At 50.2% G+C, this 15,000-nt stretch overlaps 1 protein-coding gene and 1 long non-coding RNA gene across 5 annotated transcripts in view; one reads left to right on the top strand and one right to left on the bottom strand.

Annotated features, from left to right (window-relative positions):
- The window catches only part of si:dkey-150i13.2 (mitochondrial carnitine/acylcarnitine carrier protein), an 11,911-nt gene extending 2,459 nt beyond the window's left edge, over nucleotides 1–9,452 (bottom strand). Inside the window, exons 1-8 of one of the 4 annotated variants that reach the window (XM_067593580.1) lie at nucleotides 9,000–9,444; nucleotides 8,775–8,933; nucleotides 6,964–7,056; nucleotides 6,438–6,565; nucleotides 5,912–6,002; nucleotides 5,303–5,420; nucleotides 5,151–5,223; nucleotides 4,941–5,050 (exon numbers count right to left, since the gene is read on the bottom strand). In XM_067593580.1, the coding sequence (XP_067449681.1) occupies nucleotides 4,941–5,050; nucleotides 5,151–5,223; nucleotides 5,303–5,420; nucleotides 5,912–6,002; nucleotides 6,438–6,565; nucleotides 6,964–7,056; nucleotides 8,775–8,933; nucleotides 9,000–9,218 (991 nt within the window). In that variant the 5' untranslated portion in view covers nucleotides 9,219–9,444. Of the gene's footprint in view, nucleotides 1–4,940; nucleotides 5,051–5,150; nucleotides 5,224–5,302; nucleotides 5,421–5,911; nucleotides 6,003–6,437; nucleotides 6,566–6,963; nucleotides 7,057–8,774 lie in introns of all 4 variants that reach the window. The other 3 variants (XM_067593581.1, XM_067593582.1, XM_067593579.1) reach the window with 3 other exon arrangements.
- Nucleotides 1–15,000, top strand: part of LOC137185234 (uncharacterized) — a 94,357-nt gene that overhangs the window by 68,116 nt on the left and 11,241 nt on the right. The window lies entirely within an intron of this gene.

The following is a 15,000-nucleotide window of genomic DNA, read 5'->3' as shown; positions in this document are numbered from 1 at the left end:
AGTCTGTGTAGAGCTTGTGTGGAGCCTGTGTAGAGTCTGTGTAGAGCTTGTGTAGAGCCTGTGTAGAGCCTGTGTAGAGCTTGTGTAGAGCCTGTGTAGAGCTTGTGTAGAGCTTGTGTAGAGCCTGTGTAGAGCCTGTGTAGAGCTTGTGTAGAGCCTGTGTAGAGCTTGTGTAGAGCTTGTGTAGAGCCTGTGTAGAGCCTGTGTAGAGCTTCTGTAGAGCTTGTGTAGAGCCTGTGTAGAGCCTGTATACAGCTTGTGTAGAGCTTGTGTAGAGCCTGTGTAGAGCTTGTGTAGAGCTTTTGTAGAGCCTGCGTAGAGCCTGCGTAGAGCCTGTGTAGAGCTTCTGTAGAGCTTGTGTAGAGCCTGTGTAGAGCTTGTGTAGAGCCTGTGTAGAGCTTGTGTAGAGCTTGTGTAGAGCCTGTGTAGAGCCTGTGTAGAGCCTGTGTAGAGCTTGTGTAGAGCTTGTGTAGAGCCTGTGTAGAGCCTGTATACAGCTTGTGTAGAGCTTGTGTAGAGCCTGTGTAGAGCTTGTGTAGAGCCTGTGTAGAGCCTGTGTAGAGCTCGTGTAGAGCTCGTGTAGAGCCTGTGTAGAGCTTGTGTAGAGCTTGTGTAGAGCCTGTGTAGAGCTCGTGTAGAGCTTGTGTAGAGCCTGTGTAGAGCTTGTGTAGAGCTTGTGTAGAGCCTGTGTAGAGCTTGTGTAGAGCTTGTGTAGAGCTTGTGTAGAGCTTGTGTAGAGCCTGTGTAGAGCTTGTGTAGAGCTTGTGTAGAGCCTGTGTCGAGCTTGTGTAGAGCCTGTGTAGAGCCTGTGTAGAGCCTGTGTAGAGCTTGTGTAGAGCCTGTGTAGAGCCTGTGTAGAGCCTGTGTAGAGCTTGTGTAGAGCTTGTGTAGAGCTTGTGTAGAGCCTGTGTAGAGCTTGTGTAGAGCCTGTGTAGAGCCTGTGTAGAGCCTGTGTAGAGCTTGTGTAGAGCTTGTGTAGAGCCTGTGTAGAGCTTGTGTAGAGCTTGTGTAGAGCTTGTATACAGCTTGTGTAGAGCCTGTGTAGAGCCTGTGTAGAGCTTGTGTAGAGCCTGTGTAGAGCCTGTGTAGAGCTTGTGTAGAGCCTGTGTAGAGCTTGTGTAGAGCTTGTGTAGAGCTTGTGTAGAGCCTGTGTAGAGCCTGTGTAGAGCCTGTGTAGAGCTTGTGTAGAGCTTGTGTAGAGCTTGTGTAGAGCCTGTGTCGAGCTTGTGTAGAGCCTGTGTAGAGCCTGTGTAGAGCTTGTGTAGAGCCTGTGTAGAGCTTGTGTAGAGCTTGTGTAGAGCTTGTGTAGAGCCTGTGTAGAGCTTGTGTAGAGCTTGTGTAGAGCCTGTGTAGAGCCTGTGTAGAGCCTGTGTAGAGCTTGTGTAGAGCTTGTGTAGAGCCTGTGTAGAGCCTGTGTAGAGCCTGTGTAGAGCCTGTATACAGCTTGTGTAGAGCTTGTGCAGAGCCTGTGTAGAGCTTGTGTAGAGCTTGTGTAGAGCTTGTATACAGCTTGTGTAGAGCCTGTGTAGAGCTTGTGTAGAGCCTGTGTAGAGCTTGTGTAGAGCCTGTGTAGAGCTTGTGTAAAGCCTGTGTAGAGCTTGTGTAGAGCTTGTGTAGAGCTTGTGTAGAGCCTGTGTAGAGCCTGTATACAGCTTGTGTAGAGCTTGTGTAGAGCCTGTGTAGAGCTTGTGTAGAGCCTGTGTAGAGCCTGTGTAGAGCTCGTGTAGAGCTTGTGTAGAGCTTGTGTAGAGCTTGTGTAGAGCCTGTGTAGAGCTTGTGTAGAGCTTGTGTAGAGCCTGTGTAGAGCTTGTGTAGAGCTTGTGTAGAGCTTGTGTAGAGCTTGTGTAGAGCCTGTGTAGAGCCTGTGTAGAGCTTGTGTAGAACTTGTGTAGAGCCTGTGTAGAGCCTGTGTAGAGCTTGTGTAGAGCTTGTGTAGAGCTTGTGTAGAGCCTGTGTAGAGCCTGTGTAGAGCTCGTGTAGAGCCTGTGTAGAGCTCGTGTAGAGCCTGTGTAGAGCTTGTGTAGAGCTTGTGTAGAACTTGTGTAGAACTTGTGTAGAGCCTGTGTAGAGCTTGTGTAGAACTTGTGTAGAGCCTGTGTAGAGCCTGTGTAGAGCTTGTGTAGAGCTCGTGTAGAGCCTGTGTAGAGCTCGTGTAGAGCCTGTGTAGAGCCTGTGTAGAGCTTGTGTAGAGCTTGTGTAGAGCCTGTGTAGAGCCTGTATACAGCTTGTGTAGAGCTTGTGTAGAGCCTGTGTAGAGCTTGTGTAGAGCCTGTGTAGAGCCTGTGTAGAGCTCGTGTAGAGCTCGTGTAGAGCTCGTGTAGAGCCTGTGTAGAGCCTGTGTAGAGCTTGTGTAGAGCTTGTGTAGAGCTTGTGTAGAGCATGTGTAGAGCCTGTGTAGAGCTTGTGTAGAGCTTGTGTAGAGCTTGTGTAGAGCCTGTGTAGAGCTTGTGTAGAGCTTGTGTAGAGCCTGTGTAGAGCCTGTGTAGAGCTCGTGTAGAGCCTGTGTAGAGCTCGTGTAGAGCCTGTGTAGAGCTTGTGTAGAGCTTGTGTAGAACTTGTGTAGAACTTGTGTAGAGCTTGTGTAGAGCTTGTGTAGAGCTTGTGTAGAGCTTGTGTAGAGCTCGTGTAGAGCTCGTGTAGAGCTTGTGTAGAGCTTGTGTAGAGCTTGTGTAGAGCTTGTGTAGAGCTCGTGTAGAGCCTGTGTAGAGCCTGTGTAGAGCTCGTGTAGAGCCTGTGTAGAGCTCGTGTAGAGCCTGTGTAGAGCTTGTGTAGAGCTTGTGTAGAACTTGTGTAGAACTTGTGTAGAGCCTGTGTAGAGCTTGTGTAGAACTTGTGTAGAGCCTGTGTAGAGCCTGTGTAGAGCTTGTGTAGAGCTCGTGTAGAGCCTGTGTAGAGCTCGTGTAGAGCCTGTGTAGAGCCTGTGTAGAGCTTGTGTAGAACTTGTGTAGAGCCTGTATACAGCTTGTGTAGAGCTTGTGTAGAGCTTGTGTAGAGCTTGTGTAGAGCCTGTATACAGCTTGTGTAGAGCCTGTGTAGAGCTCGTGTAGAGCTCGTGTAGAGCCTGTATACAGCTTGTGTAGAGCTTGTGTAGAGCTTGTGTAGGGCTTGTGTAGAGCTTGTGTAGAGCCTGTGTAGAGCCTGTATACAGCTCGTGTAGAGCTTGTGTAGAGCTTGTGTAGAGCTTGTGTAGAGCTTGTGTAGAGCCTGTGTAGAACTTGTGTAGAGCCTGTATACAGCTTGTGTAGAGCTTGTGTAGAGCTTGTGTAGAGCTTGTGTAGAGCCTGTATACAGCTTGTGTAGAGCTTGTGTAGAGCTTGTGTAGAGCCTGTATACAGCTTGTGTAGAGCCTGTGTAGAGCTCGTGTAGAGCTCGTGTAGAGCCTGTATACAGCTTGTGTAGAGCTTGTGTAGAGCTTGTGTAGAGCTTGTGTAGAGCTTGTGTAGAGCCTGTGTAGAGCTTGTGTAGAGCCTATGTAGAGCCTGTGTAGAGCCTGTGTAGAGCCTGTGTAGAGCTTGTGTAGAGCCTGTGTAGAGCCTGTGTAGAGCTTGTGTAGAGCCTGTGTAGAGCTTGTGTAGAGCCTGTGTAGAGCTTGTGTAGAGCTTGTGTAGAACTTGTGTAGAACTTGTGTAGAGCCTGTGTAGAGCTTGTGTAGAACTTGTGTAGAGCCTGTGTAGAGCCTGTGTAGAGCTTGTGTAGAGCTCGTGTAGAGCCTGTGTAGAGCTCGTGTAGAGCCTGTGTAGAGCCTGTGTAGAGCTTGTGTAGAACTTGTGTAGAGCTTGTGTAGAGCTTGTGTAGAGCTCGTGTAGAGCCTGTGTAGAGCTTGTGTAGAGCTTGTGTAGAGCTCGTGTAGAGCCTGTGTAGAGCTCGTGTAGAGCCTGTGTAGAGCTTGTGTAGAGCCTGTGTAGAGCCTGTGTAGAGCTTGTGTAGAGCTTGTGTAGAGCTCGTGTAGAGCCTGTGTAGAGCTTGTGTAGAGCTTGTGTAGAGCTTGTGTAGAGCTTGTGTAGAGCCTGTGTAGAGGTTGTGTAGAGCTCGTGTAGAGCTTGTGTAGAGCTCGTGTAGAGCCTGTGTAGAGCTTGTGTAGAGCCTGTGTAGAGCTTGTGTAGAGCTTGTGTAGAGCTTGTGTAGAGCTCGTGTAGAGCCTGTGTAGAGCCTGTGTAGAGCCTGTGTAGAGCTCGTGTAGAGCTCGTGTAGAGCTTGTGTAGAGCTCGTGTAGAGCCTGTGTAGAGCCTGTGTAGAGCCTGTGTAGAGCCTGTGTAGAGCTTGTGTAGAGCTCGTGTAGAGCCTGTGTAGAGCCTGTGTAGAGCTTGTGTAGAGCTTGTGTAGAGCTCGTGTAGAGCCTGTGTAGAGCCTGTGTAGAGCTTGTGTAGAGCTCGTGTAGAGCCTGTGTAGAGCCTGTGTAGAGCTCGTGTAGAACTTGTGTAGAGCCTGTGTAGAGCTTGTGTAGAGCTCGTGTAGAGCCTGTGTAGAGCCTGTGTAGAGCTCGTGTAGAACTTGTGTAGAGCCTGTGTAGAGCTTGTGTAGAACTTGTGTAGAGCCTGTGTAGAGCCTGTGTAGAGCTTGTGTAGAGCCTGTGTAGAGCCTGTGTAGAGCTTGTGTAGAGCCTGTGTAGAGCTTGTGTAGAGCCTGTGTAGAGCTTGTGTAGAGCTTGTGTAGAACTTGTGTAGAACTTGTGTAGAGCCTGTGTAGAGCTTGTGTAGAGCTGGTGTAGAGCTCGTGTAGAACTTGTGTAGAGCCTGTGTAGAGCCTGTGTAGAGCCGGTGTAGAGCTGGTGTAGAGCTTGTGTAGAACTTGTGTAGAGCTTGTGTAGAGCTGGTGTAGAGCTTGTGTAGAACTTGTGTAGAGCCTGTGTAGAGCCTGTGTAGAGCCTGTGTAGAGCCTGTGTAGAGCTTGTGTAGAGCTTGTGTAGAGCTTGTGTAGAGCTGTACGCTATCACCTCTCACCTGTCTGAAAGTTGGATTTGAGGACATCAGGTGGAAGAGCGATCATCCAGTTCAGGATCCCTGCAACACCTCCAGCCAGGAGGATGTTGGGAGTGCTGAGCTGAGAAACGCTGACATACAGATGCACAGAAAACCACACATGAGGTTTACAGCATTTAGAAGCACCTTTATAACTCTATAAACATCCTCACTGTTACCATGGTGACTCACCTTTGACCCTCAGGAGTCAGGAAGTGTTTGAGGTATTCATATGTCAGGAAGTAGAGACCAGTAGAAGGCACATCTGAGACAGAGAGAGCAAACATGAGGCTGTAAAGTCAACAAACACACAGAGTTCACAGTGCAGGTGTCAGGTGTTTCACCTCTGATGAGCGTGAGTACGGTCCCTCTGTAGACGCTGCGGAGGCCCTGCTCCCTGTACAGCTGGATCGCACAGTCCAGCGGACCTGCATACTTCGATTGTCCGCTGCTTGCCTGCACCTGAAACACAACTTCCTGTTTATGACTCACAGATGCAACAAGCTTGTTAACCTGGCAGCTACATTTGCACATTAGGTTGCAGATAGTAAGGTTACACATTACACTTGTGTGTGTTGGATAGATCATAACATATCTGTGTGTGTGTGTGTGTGTGTGTGTGTGTGTGAAACATACAGTAGATTACAGTTTCTTCTGATTGGTTCAACACTGAGTCACATGTTGAACTTTACCAACACACAGCAGCTCATTTTACACACAAACACACAAACACAACAACTCATGTGTCAGTCAGACACAGTGAGATAAAAACACAACAGGCAGCACATGAGGATCTTTATTACATCACTGTTTTATTGTGTTTATGTAGTTTTAATGGTTGATAGATGTATTTCAGTGTGGTTATGATCCGTATGAATAGTGTTTGAACATAAACTGAAGAATTTGGAAGTGAGGATGTAAACATGTCAAATGTTTGGCTGTAGTTTCTGTACCTGCAGTAAACATTTAATTCTCTCTCCTGGAGCCACGATCACTGTAGTGAAGACTCCTGCCAGACAGCCGGACAGAAAGAGCTGAGTGTGCCTGAACAGAACAGAATAAATGTCAGTATATTGTATAAAAACCTGCCTTCTGCTGCTGGAAAGCAGGCTGACAACAGCAGTGAGAGTGAAGAGCAGCAGCAGTCCGCACACGTCATGGTGGCGCTAGAGGAGCTAGAGGAAGAGTCAGAGGATCAGCAAACGGCCGACAGACAGTTTACAGTTTACAGTTTACAGTTTACAGTTTTACAGTAAGGGTGTTTTTGAGGAACACGAGCACTGAACATTCTTGCAGAGTGAGACAGAAGTCGTCTGCAGCACGTGAGACATCAGTACGTACGTATATATAAGGACTGGAAAGGCAGCCGGGGGGGTTATATATAGACTGAATATTCCAGGTATTACACACACACACACACACTCACTGTAACAGACACACTGTGTGTGTGTGTGTGTGTGCATGTGTGTGTGTACGTACGTCAGCGGTGTTCCTGCATCTCTCTGCTGCAGCTGTTTTCCCAAACCGAAGCCAAAGAAACTGATGGCCATCATTGGAGCCACACCTGCCAGGGGAGCCCCCATCCCTTTATACAGACCCAGGACCCCCTGCACACACACACACACACACACACACACACACACACACACACACACACACGTTATTGTGTGCATACAGTAAGACTTCCTTTACAAGGTGAAGTGAACTCATCAGATCTATGTGTGCTTTTATTTTTCAATGAGGTCTCAGACTTTTGACCCTCAGTGTAAATAACAAAGACAAGACTGCAAACAGCTAGCTGGGGGGGGGGGGGCAGGAATGCATTACACAATGAATGTCCTTCAAAGGACACAAGTACAAGGTGCGTGCGTGCATGTGTGTGTGTGTGTGTGTGTATGTGTGTGTGTGTGTGTGTGCGTGTGTGTATGTGTGCGTGTGTGTGTGTGTGTGCGTGTGCGTGTGTGCATGTGAGTGTGTGTGTGTGTGCGTGTGTGTGTGTTGTCACCTCTTTAGATATGGTCTTGCGAAAGCAGTCATATGTTCCTGTGTAGAGCACATACTGAGTGCAGGAAGCTTTGGGCTGCGTCTGTAGTCTCACCTGGAGCACACACACACACACACACACACACACACACACACACACACACACACACACACACACGCACACACACACACACACACACACACAGTGTGTTGGGACAGTTTGAAGCTCTGCGATAAGGCAAACAGGGAAACACCCGTCGGCTGATAAACAGCAGGGAGGTCACAGACAGACACATCAGATACTAAAACACTAAAGTCTTCTATACATAGAATGGATTATTATTATTATTATTATTATTATCATTATTATTATCATTATTATTATTATTATTATTATTATTATTATGCATTTTGATAAATTTTCTTACATTCTGCATAATCATTGATTTGACAGCAGGTCGTTGTGTAATCAATAACCTGATAAATAAAAGCTAAATGAAAGCAGTTCACACTAAAGGTTCATATTTTCCAAATCATTTGCCAGAAAATTTCCTGGAATTTGTAATTTGGTACAAATTCTAGTGAATATATGAATTTCCTTTAAATCCAATTAAATATTAAATATTCATTTATCGTTAATTATTTATCAGAAACTTTATTCTATATCTGTTGAATAGTTTGCTCGCCTGTAGATAAATTTCATATTTTCACTAAGACTGGATTTCTGAGGCTGATATAGCCTATATATGTGAGTGTATATATATATATATATACACTCCTATATATGTGTGTATATATATCTATATATACACACACACACACACATATAGATATATATACACTCATATATAGGCTATATGTATATATGTGTGTATATATATCTATATAGACTCATAGTTTTGATGAGGATCCATTGACTTTGTTTTTCTCAAGAATTGTGACTAAGCTTCGTCGTGATGGAGACGTTTTAGACGTTTTAGTCTCTGTTCATTGGACGTCAGATGAACGATGTCTGTATTTTTTATTTATGATATAAATTACAGAGCTTTTCAAACTCCATAAAGCTTTTTCAGCTCAAATTAAGACACAAACCAAGTCGACATCACACATTATGAAAGTCTGTTTGATCATCACATCAGGCTGAAATAATCGTTGACATGTTGATGATGATATGTCTGCATGTGTGTCATGAGATGCTGTAAATCCTGCATCTGTCCAGCTGTGCTGCATCTGTCCAGCTGTGCTGCAGCTGGAACTTGAGTCAAAGAGTCTGAATGTGGATTTTAATTTTCTTTATGTGATATTAAACTGAACATCTTTGGGTTTTGGATAAAGATCCTGTTGGGCTTTACATTATAATTTATAATGACATGTATTAATTTATTGTATTAATTAAACACAACTGTAGATAATGTAAATGATGGTTAGTTGCAGCCTCCTGTGTGATTATAAATGTGTCTCTGCTGCTCTTCCTGAGCTCTCACACATTTTTCCACATTAAAGTGTTTTTAGGGAGTTTTTTCTTATTTGAATCTGAGGACAGAGGATGTTGTGTTACAGACTGTAAAGCCCCCTTGAAGCTAATTGGTGATTTGTGATATTGGGCTTTTCAAATGCAACTTAAACATTTCTAACAGACTCGGGTGAGCAGCTGCCTCGCGGTGACTTTCTAAACTGATTTATGGATAATCTCACTAATCTGATCTGACTCTCTGAGCACTAAACCACAGGAAACCAGGAGTAAAGAAATGTTAGTGTTGCTGCTCTACAACATACAAATACAGTAGTGTCGCTTTCCAGCTGCAGTTACTGTGCAGCAGCAGCAACAGTCACCTTGATGGTGTCCAGCGGGTGTCCGGCCAGCAGCAGACAGGCTCCACCGACTCCCCCAGCCAAGAAGTTCTTCAGCGGAGAAACTCTTTCCTCTCCCCGCATGGCCGGAGCAGACAGCCGGGCCACAGCCCGCTTCTCTCCGCCTGACAGCCCGCTTCTCTCCCGCTTCTCTCCGCCTGACAGCCCGCTTCTCTCCGCCTGACAGCCCGCTTCTCTCCGCCTGACAGCCCGCTTCTCTCCCGCTTCTCTCCGCCTGACAGCCCGCTTCTCTCCGCCTGACAGCCCGCTTCTCTCCGCCTGACAGCCCGCTTCTCTCCCGCTTATCTCTCCTGTCTCACTGTGCGGGTGAGGTGAGACACTCAGCTGTCTGTCTGTCTGCTGCCACGTACAGTCCGCTGCTGGACTTTGCTTTTTACAAAACTCAGAGCTACTTCCTGTAAACATTCGCTGCAGTCAGGGACTGATAGCGCCATGAACTGCGCATCGTGTGCAGCCGCTATCTTCAGTCTCTAGGCGCGAAAACGCCCTTAAAGTTTCTGAGCTGAGTGCAGTTTGTTCTTGTTTAGTGTTTGAGTGACTTCAGCAGTTTCCAGTTTCAGGCTTTTCTCCGCATTTCAACGCACAGATTCATTAATAATGAAAACTGCAGAGACCTGAATGTCGTTCAGCTGCTGCATCTCACATCTGGCTGCATGTCACAGCTGGCTGTATGTCACATCTGGCTGCATGTCACATCTTGCTGCATGTCACAGCTGCTGCATGTCACATCTGGCTGCATGTCACATCTGGCTGTATGTCACAGCTGCTGCATGTCACATCTGGCTGCATGTCACATCTGGCTGTATGTCACAGCTGCTGCATGTCACATCTGGCTGCATGTCACATCTGGCTGCATGTCACATCTGGCTGCATGTCACATCTGGCTGTATGTCACAGCTGCTGCATGTCACATCTGGCTGCATGTCACATCTGGCTGCATGTCACAGCTGCTGCATGTCACATCTTGCTGCATGTCACAGCTGCTGCATGTCACATCTGGCTGCATGTCACATCTGGCTGCATGTCACAGCTGGCTGCATGTCACAGCTGCTGCATGTCACATCTTGCTGCATGTCACAGCTGCTGCATGTCACATCTTGCTGCATGTCACAGCTGCTGCATGTCACATCTGGCTGTATGTCACATCTGGCTGCATGTCACATCTGGCTGCATGTCACAGCTGCTGCATGTCACATCTGGCTGCATGTCACATCTGCTGTATGTCACAGCTGCTGCATGTCACAGCTGCTGCATGTCACATCTTGCTGCATGTCACAGCTGCTGCATGTCACAGCTGCTGCATGTCACATCTGGCTGCATGTCACATCTGCTGTATGTCATAGATGCTGCATGTCACAGCTGCTGCATGTCACATCTGGCTGTATGTCACATCTGGCTGCATGTCACATCTGGCTGCATGTCACAGCTGCTGCATGTCACAGCTGCTGCATGTCACATCTGGCTGCATGTCACATCTGGCTGCATGTCACATCTGGCTGCATGTCACATCTGCTGTATGTCACAGCTGGCTGCATGTCACAGCTGCTGCATGTCACATCTTGCTGCATGTCACAGCTGCTGCATGTCACATCTGGCTGCATGTCACAGCTGCTGCATGTCACATCTGGCTGTATGTCACATCTGGCTGCATGTCACATCTGGCTGTATGTCACAGCTGCTGCATGTCACATCTGGCTGCATGTCACATCTGGCTGCATGTCACATCTGGCGGCATGTCACAGCTGGCTGCATGTCACAGATGCTGCATGTCACAGCTGGCTGCATGTCACATCTGGCTGCATGTCACATCTTGCTGCATGTCACATCTGGCTGCATGTCACAGCTGGCTGCATGTCACAGCTGCTGCATGTCACAGCTGCTGCATGTCACAGCTGGCTGCATGTCACAGCTGCTGCATGTCACAGCTGCTGCATGTCACAGATGCTGCATGTCACATCTGCTGCATGTCACATCTGGCTGCATGTCACATCTGGCTGCATGTCACAGCTGGCTGCATGTCACAGCTGCTGCATGTCACAGATGCTGCATGTCACAGATGCTGCATGTCACATCTGCTGCATGTCACATCTGGCTGCATGTCACATCTGGCTGCATGTCACATCTGCGGCATGTCACATCTGGCTGTATGTCACATCTGGCTGCATGTCACATCTGGCTGCATGTCACAGCTGCTGCATGTCACATCTGGCTGTATGTCACATCTGGCTGCATGTCACATCTGGCTGCATGTCACAGCTGCTGCATGTCACATCTGGCTGCATGTCACATCTGCTGTATGTCATAGATGCTGCATGTCACATCTGGCTGCATGTCACAGCTGCTGCATGTCACATCCGGCTGCATGTCACAGCTGCTGCATGTCACATCTGGCTGCATGTCACAGCTGGCTGCATGTCACATCTTGCTGCATGTCACAGCTGGCTGCATGTCACAGCTGCTGCATGTCACAGCTGCTGCATGTCACATCTGGCTGCATGTCACATCTGGCTGCATGTCACAGCTGGCTGCATGTCACAGCTGCTGCATGTCACAGCTGCTGCATGTCACAGATGCTGCATGTCACATCTGCTGCATGTCACATCTGGCTGCATGTCACATCTGCGGCATGTCACATCTGGCTGTATGTCACATCTGGCTGCATGTCACATCTGGCTGCATGTCACAGCTGCTGCATGTCACATCTGGCTGTATGTCACATCTGGCTGCATGTCACATCTGGCTGCATGTCACAGCTGCTGCATGTCACATCTGGCTGCATGTCACATCTGGCTGTATGTCACATCTGGCTGCATGTCACATCTGGCTGCATGTCACAGCTGGCTGCATGTCACAGCTGGCTGCATGTCACAGCTGCTGCATGTCACAGCTGCTGCATGTCACAGATGCTGCATGTCACAGCTGCTGCATGTCACAGATGCTGCATGTCACATCTGGCTGCATGTCACATCTGCGGCATGTCACATCTGGCTGTATGTCACATCTGGCTGCATGTCACATCTGGCTGCATGTCACAGCTGCTGCATGTCACATCTGGCTGCATGTCACATCTGGCTGTATGTCACATCTGGCTGCATGTCACAGCTGGCTGCATGTCACAGCTGCTGCATGTCACATCTGGCTGCATGTCACATCTTGCTGCATGTCACATCTGGCTGCATGTCACAGCTGCTGCATGTCACAGCTGCTGCATTTCACATCCGGCGGCATGTCACAGCTGGCTGCATGTCACAGATGCTGCATGTCACAGCTGCTGCATGTCACATCTGGCTGCATGTCACATCTGGCTGCATGTCACAGCTGCTGCATGTCACATCTGGCTGCATGTCACATCTGGCTGCATGTCACAGCTGGCTGCATGTCACAGCTGCTGCATGTCACAGCTGGCTGCATGTCACAGCTGCTGCATGTCACATCTGGCTGCATGTCACATCTTGCTGCATGTCACATCTGGCTGCATGTCACAGCTGGCTGCATGTCACAGCTGCTGCATTTCACATCTGGCGGCATGTCACAGCTGGCTGCATGTCACATCTGGCTGCATGTCACAGCTGCTGCATGTCACATCTGGCTGTATGTCACATCTGGCTGTATGTCACATCTGGCTGCATGTCACATCTTGCTGCATGTCACATCTGGCTGCATGTCACATCTGGCTGCATGTCACATCTGGCTGCATGTCACAGCTGGCTGCATGTCACAGCTGCTGCATGTCACATCTGGCTGCATGTCACAGCTGCTGCATGTCTCTTCCTCGCCTCCTCTCTCCTCACCTCCTCTCTCCTCATGTCTCTTCCTCCCCTCCTCTCTCCTCTCCTCCTCTCCCCTCCTCTCTCCTCGCCTCCTCTCTCCTCGCCTCCTCTCTCCATGCCTCCTCTCTCCTCCTCTCTCCTCCTCTCTCCTCTCCTCCTCTCTCCTCACCTCCTCTCTCCTCCTCTCGCCTCCTCTCACCTCCTCTCTCCTCACCTCCTCTCTCCATGCCTCCTCTCTCCTCACCTCCTCTCTCCTCGCCTCCTCTTTCCTCATGTCTCTTCCTCGCCTCCTCTCTCCTCCTCTCTCCTCCTCTCTCCTCTCCTCCTCTCTCCTCCTCTCTCCTCTCCTCCTCTCTCCTCACCTCCTCTCTCCTCCTCTCTCCTCCTTTCACCTCCTTCCTCACCTCCTCTCTCCTCACCTCCTCTCTCCATGCCTCCTCTCTCCTCTCCTCCTCTCCCCTCCTCTCTCCTCGCCTCCTCTCTCCTCGCCTCCTCTCTCCATGCCTCCTCTCTCCTCACCTCCTCTCTCCTCGCCTCCTCTTTCCTCATGTCTCTTCCTCGCCTCCTCTCTCCTCGCCTCCTCTCTCCTCGCCTCCTCTCTCCTCCTCTCTCCTCCTCTCTCCTCTCCTCCTCTCTCCTCACCTCCTCTCTCCTCCTCTCTCCTCCTCTCACCTCCTCTCTCCTCACCTCCTCTCTCCTCACCTCCTCTCTCCATGCCTCCTCTCTCCTCTCCTCCTCTCCCCTCCTCTCTCCTCGCCTCCTCTCTCCTCGCCTCCTCTCTCCATGCCTCCTCCCTCCTCCTCTCTCCTCACCTCCTCTCTCCTCACCTCCTCTCTCCTCCTCTCTCCTCCTCTCTCCTCGCCTCCTCTCTCCTCTCCTCCTCTCCCCTCCTCTCTCCTCGCCTCCTCTCTCCTCGCCTCCTCTCTCCATGCCTCCTCTCTCCTCCTCTCTCCTCCCCTCCTCTCTCCTCACCTCCTCTCTCCTCCTCTCTCCTCCTCTCTCCTCGCCTCCTCTCTCCTCGCCTCCTCTCTCCTCCTCTCTCCTCCTCTCTCCTCACCTCCTCTCTCCTCCTCTCGCCTCCTCTCACCTCCTCTCTCCTCACCTCCTCTCTCCATGCCTCCTCTCTCCTCACCTCCTCTCTCCTCGCCTCCTCTTTCCTCATGTCTCTTCCTCGCCTCCTCTCTCCTCGCCTCCTCTCTCCTCGCCTCCTCTCTCCTCCTCTCTCCTCTCCTCCTCTCTCCTCTTCTCTCCTCTCCTCCTCTCTCCTCACCTCCTCTCTCCTCCTCTCTCCTCCTCTCACCTCCTCTCTCCTCACCTCCTCTCTCCTCACCTCCTCTCTCCATGCCTCCTCTCTCCTCGCCTCCTCTCTCCTCCTCTCTCCTCGCCTCCTCTCTCCTCGCCTCCTCTCTCCTCACCTCCTCTCTCCTCGCCTCCTCTCTCCTCCTCTCTCCTCTCCTCCTCTCTCCTCGCCTCCTCTCTCCATGCCTCCTCTCTCCTCATGTCTCTTCCTCCCCTCCTCTCTCCTCATGTCTCTTCCTCGCCTCCTCTCTCCTCGCCTCCTCTCTTCTCATGTCTCTTCCTCGCCTCCTCTCTCCTCGTCTCCTCTCTCCTCGCCTCCTCTCTCCTCGCCTCCTCTCCCCTCACCTCCTCTCTCCTCGCCTCCTCTCTCCTCCTCTCTCCTCGCCTCCTCTCTCCTCGCCTCCTCTCTCCTCACCTCCTCTCTCCTCGCCTCCTCTCTCCTCGCCTCCTCTCTCCTCCTCTCTCCTCGCCTCCTCTCTCCATGCCTCCTCTCTCCTCGCCTCCTCTCTCCTCCTCTCTCCTCACCTCCTCTCTCCTCGCCTCCTCTCTCCTCGCCTCCTCTCTCCTCCTCTCTCCTCACCTCCTCTCTCCTCGCCTCCTCTCTCCTCCTCTCTCCTCACCTCCTCTCTCCTCGCCTCCTCTCTCCATGCCTCCTCTCTCCTCCTCTCTCCTCACCTCCTCTCTCCTCCTCTCTCCTCGCCTCCTCTCTCCATGCCTCCTCTCTCCTCATGTCTCTTCCTCTCCTCCTCTCTCCTAATGTCTCTTCCTCGCCTCCTCTCTCCTAATGTCTCTTCCTCGCCTCCTATCTCCTTCTCTCTCCTCGCCTCCTCTCTTCTCATGTCTCTTCCTCGCCTCCTCTCTCCTCGTCTCCTCTCTCCTCGCCTTCTCTCTCCTCTCCTCCTCTTCTCTCCATGCCTCCTCTCTCCTCACCTCCTCTCTCCTCTCTCCATGCCCCCTCTCTCCTCACCTCCTCTCTCCTCACCTCCTCTCTCCTCCTCTCTCCATGCCTCCTCTCTCCTCGCCTCCTCTCTCCTCCTCTCTCCTCACCTCCTCTCTCCTCACTCCTCTCTCCTCCTCTCTCCATGCCTCCTCTCTCCTCGCCTCCTCTCTCCTCCTCT

Source organism: Thunnus thynnus, chromosome 6 (assembly GCF_963924715.1).
Source record: "Thunnus thynnus chromosome 6, fThuThy2.1, whole genome shotgun sequence".
Taxonomy (NCBI): Eukaryota; Metazoa; Chordata; class Actinopteri; order Scombriformes; family Scombridae; genus Thunnus; species Thunnus thynnus.
The sequence above is the reverse complement of the archived record's forward strand: the minus strand, read 5'-3'. Positions and strand labels throughout refer to the sequence as shown.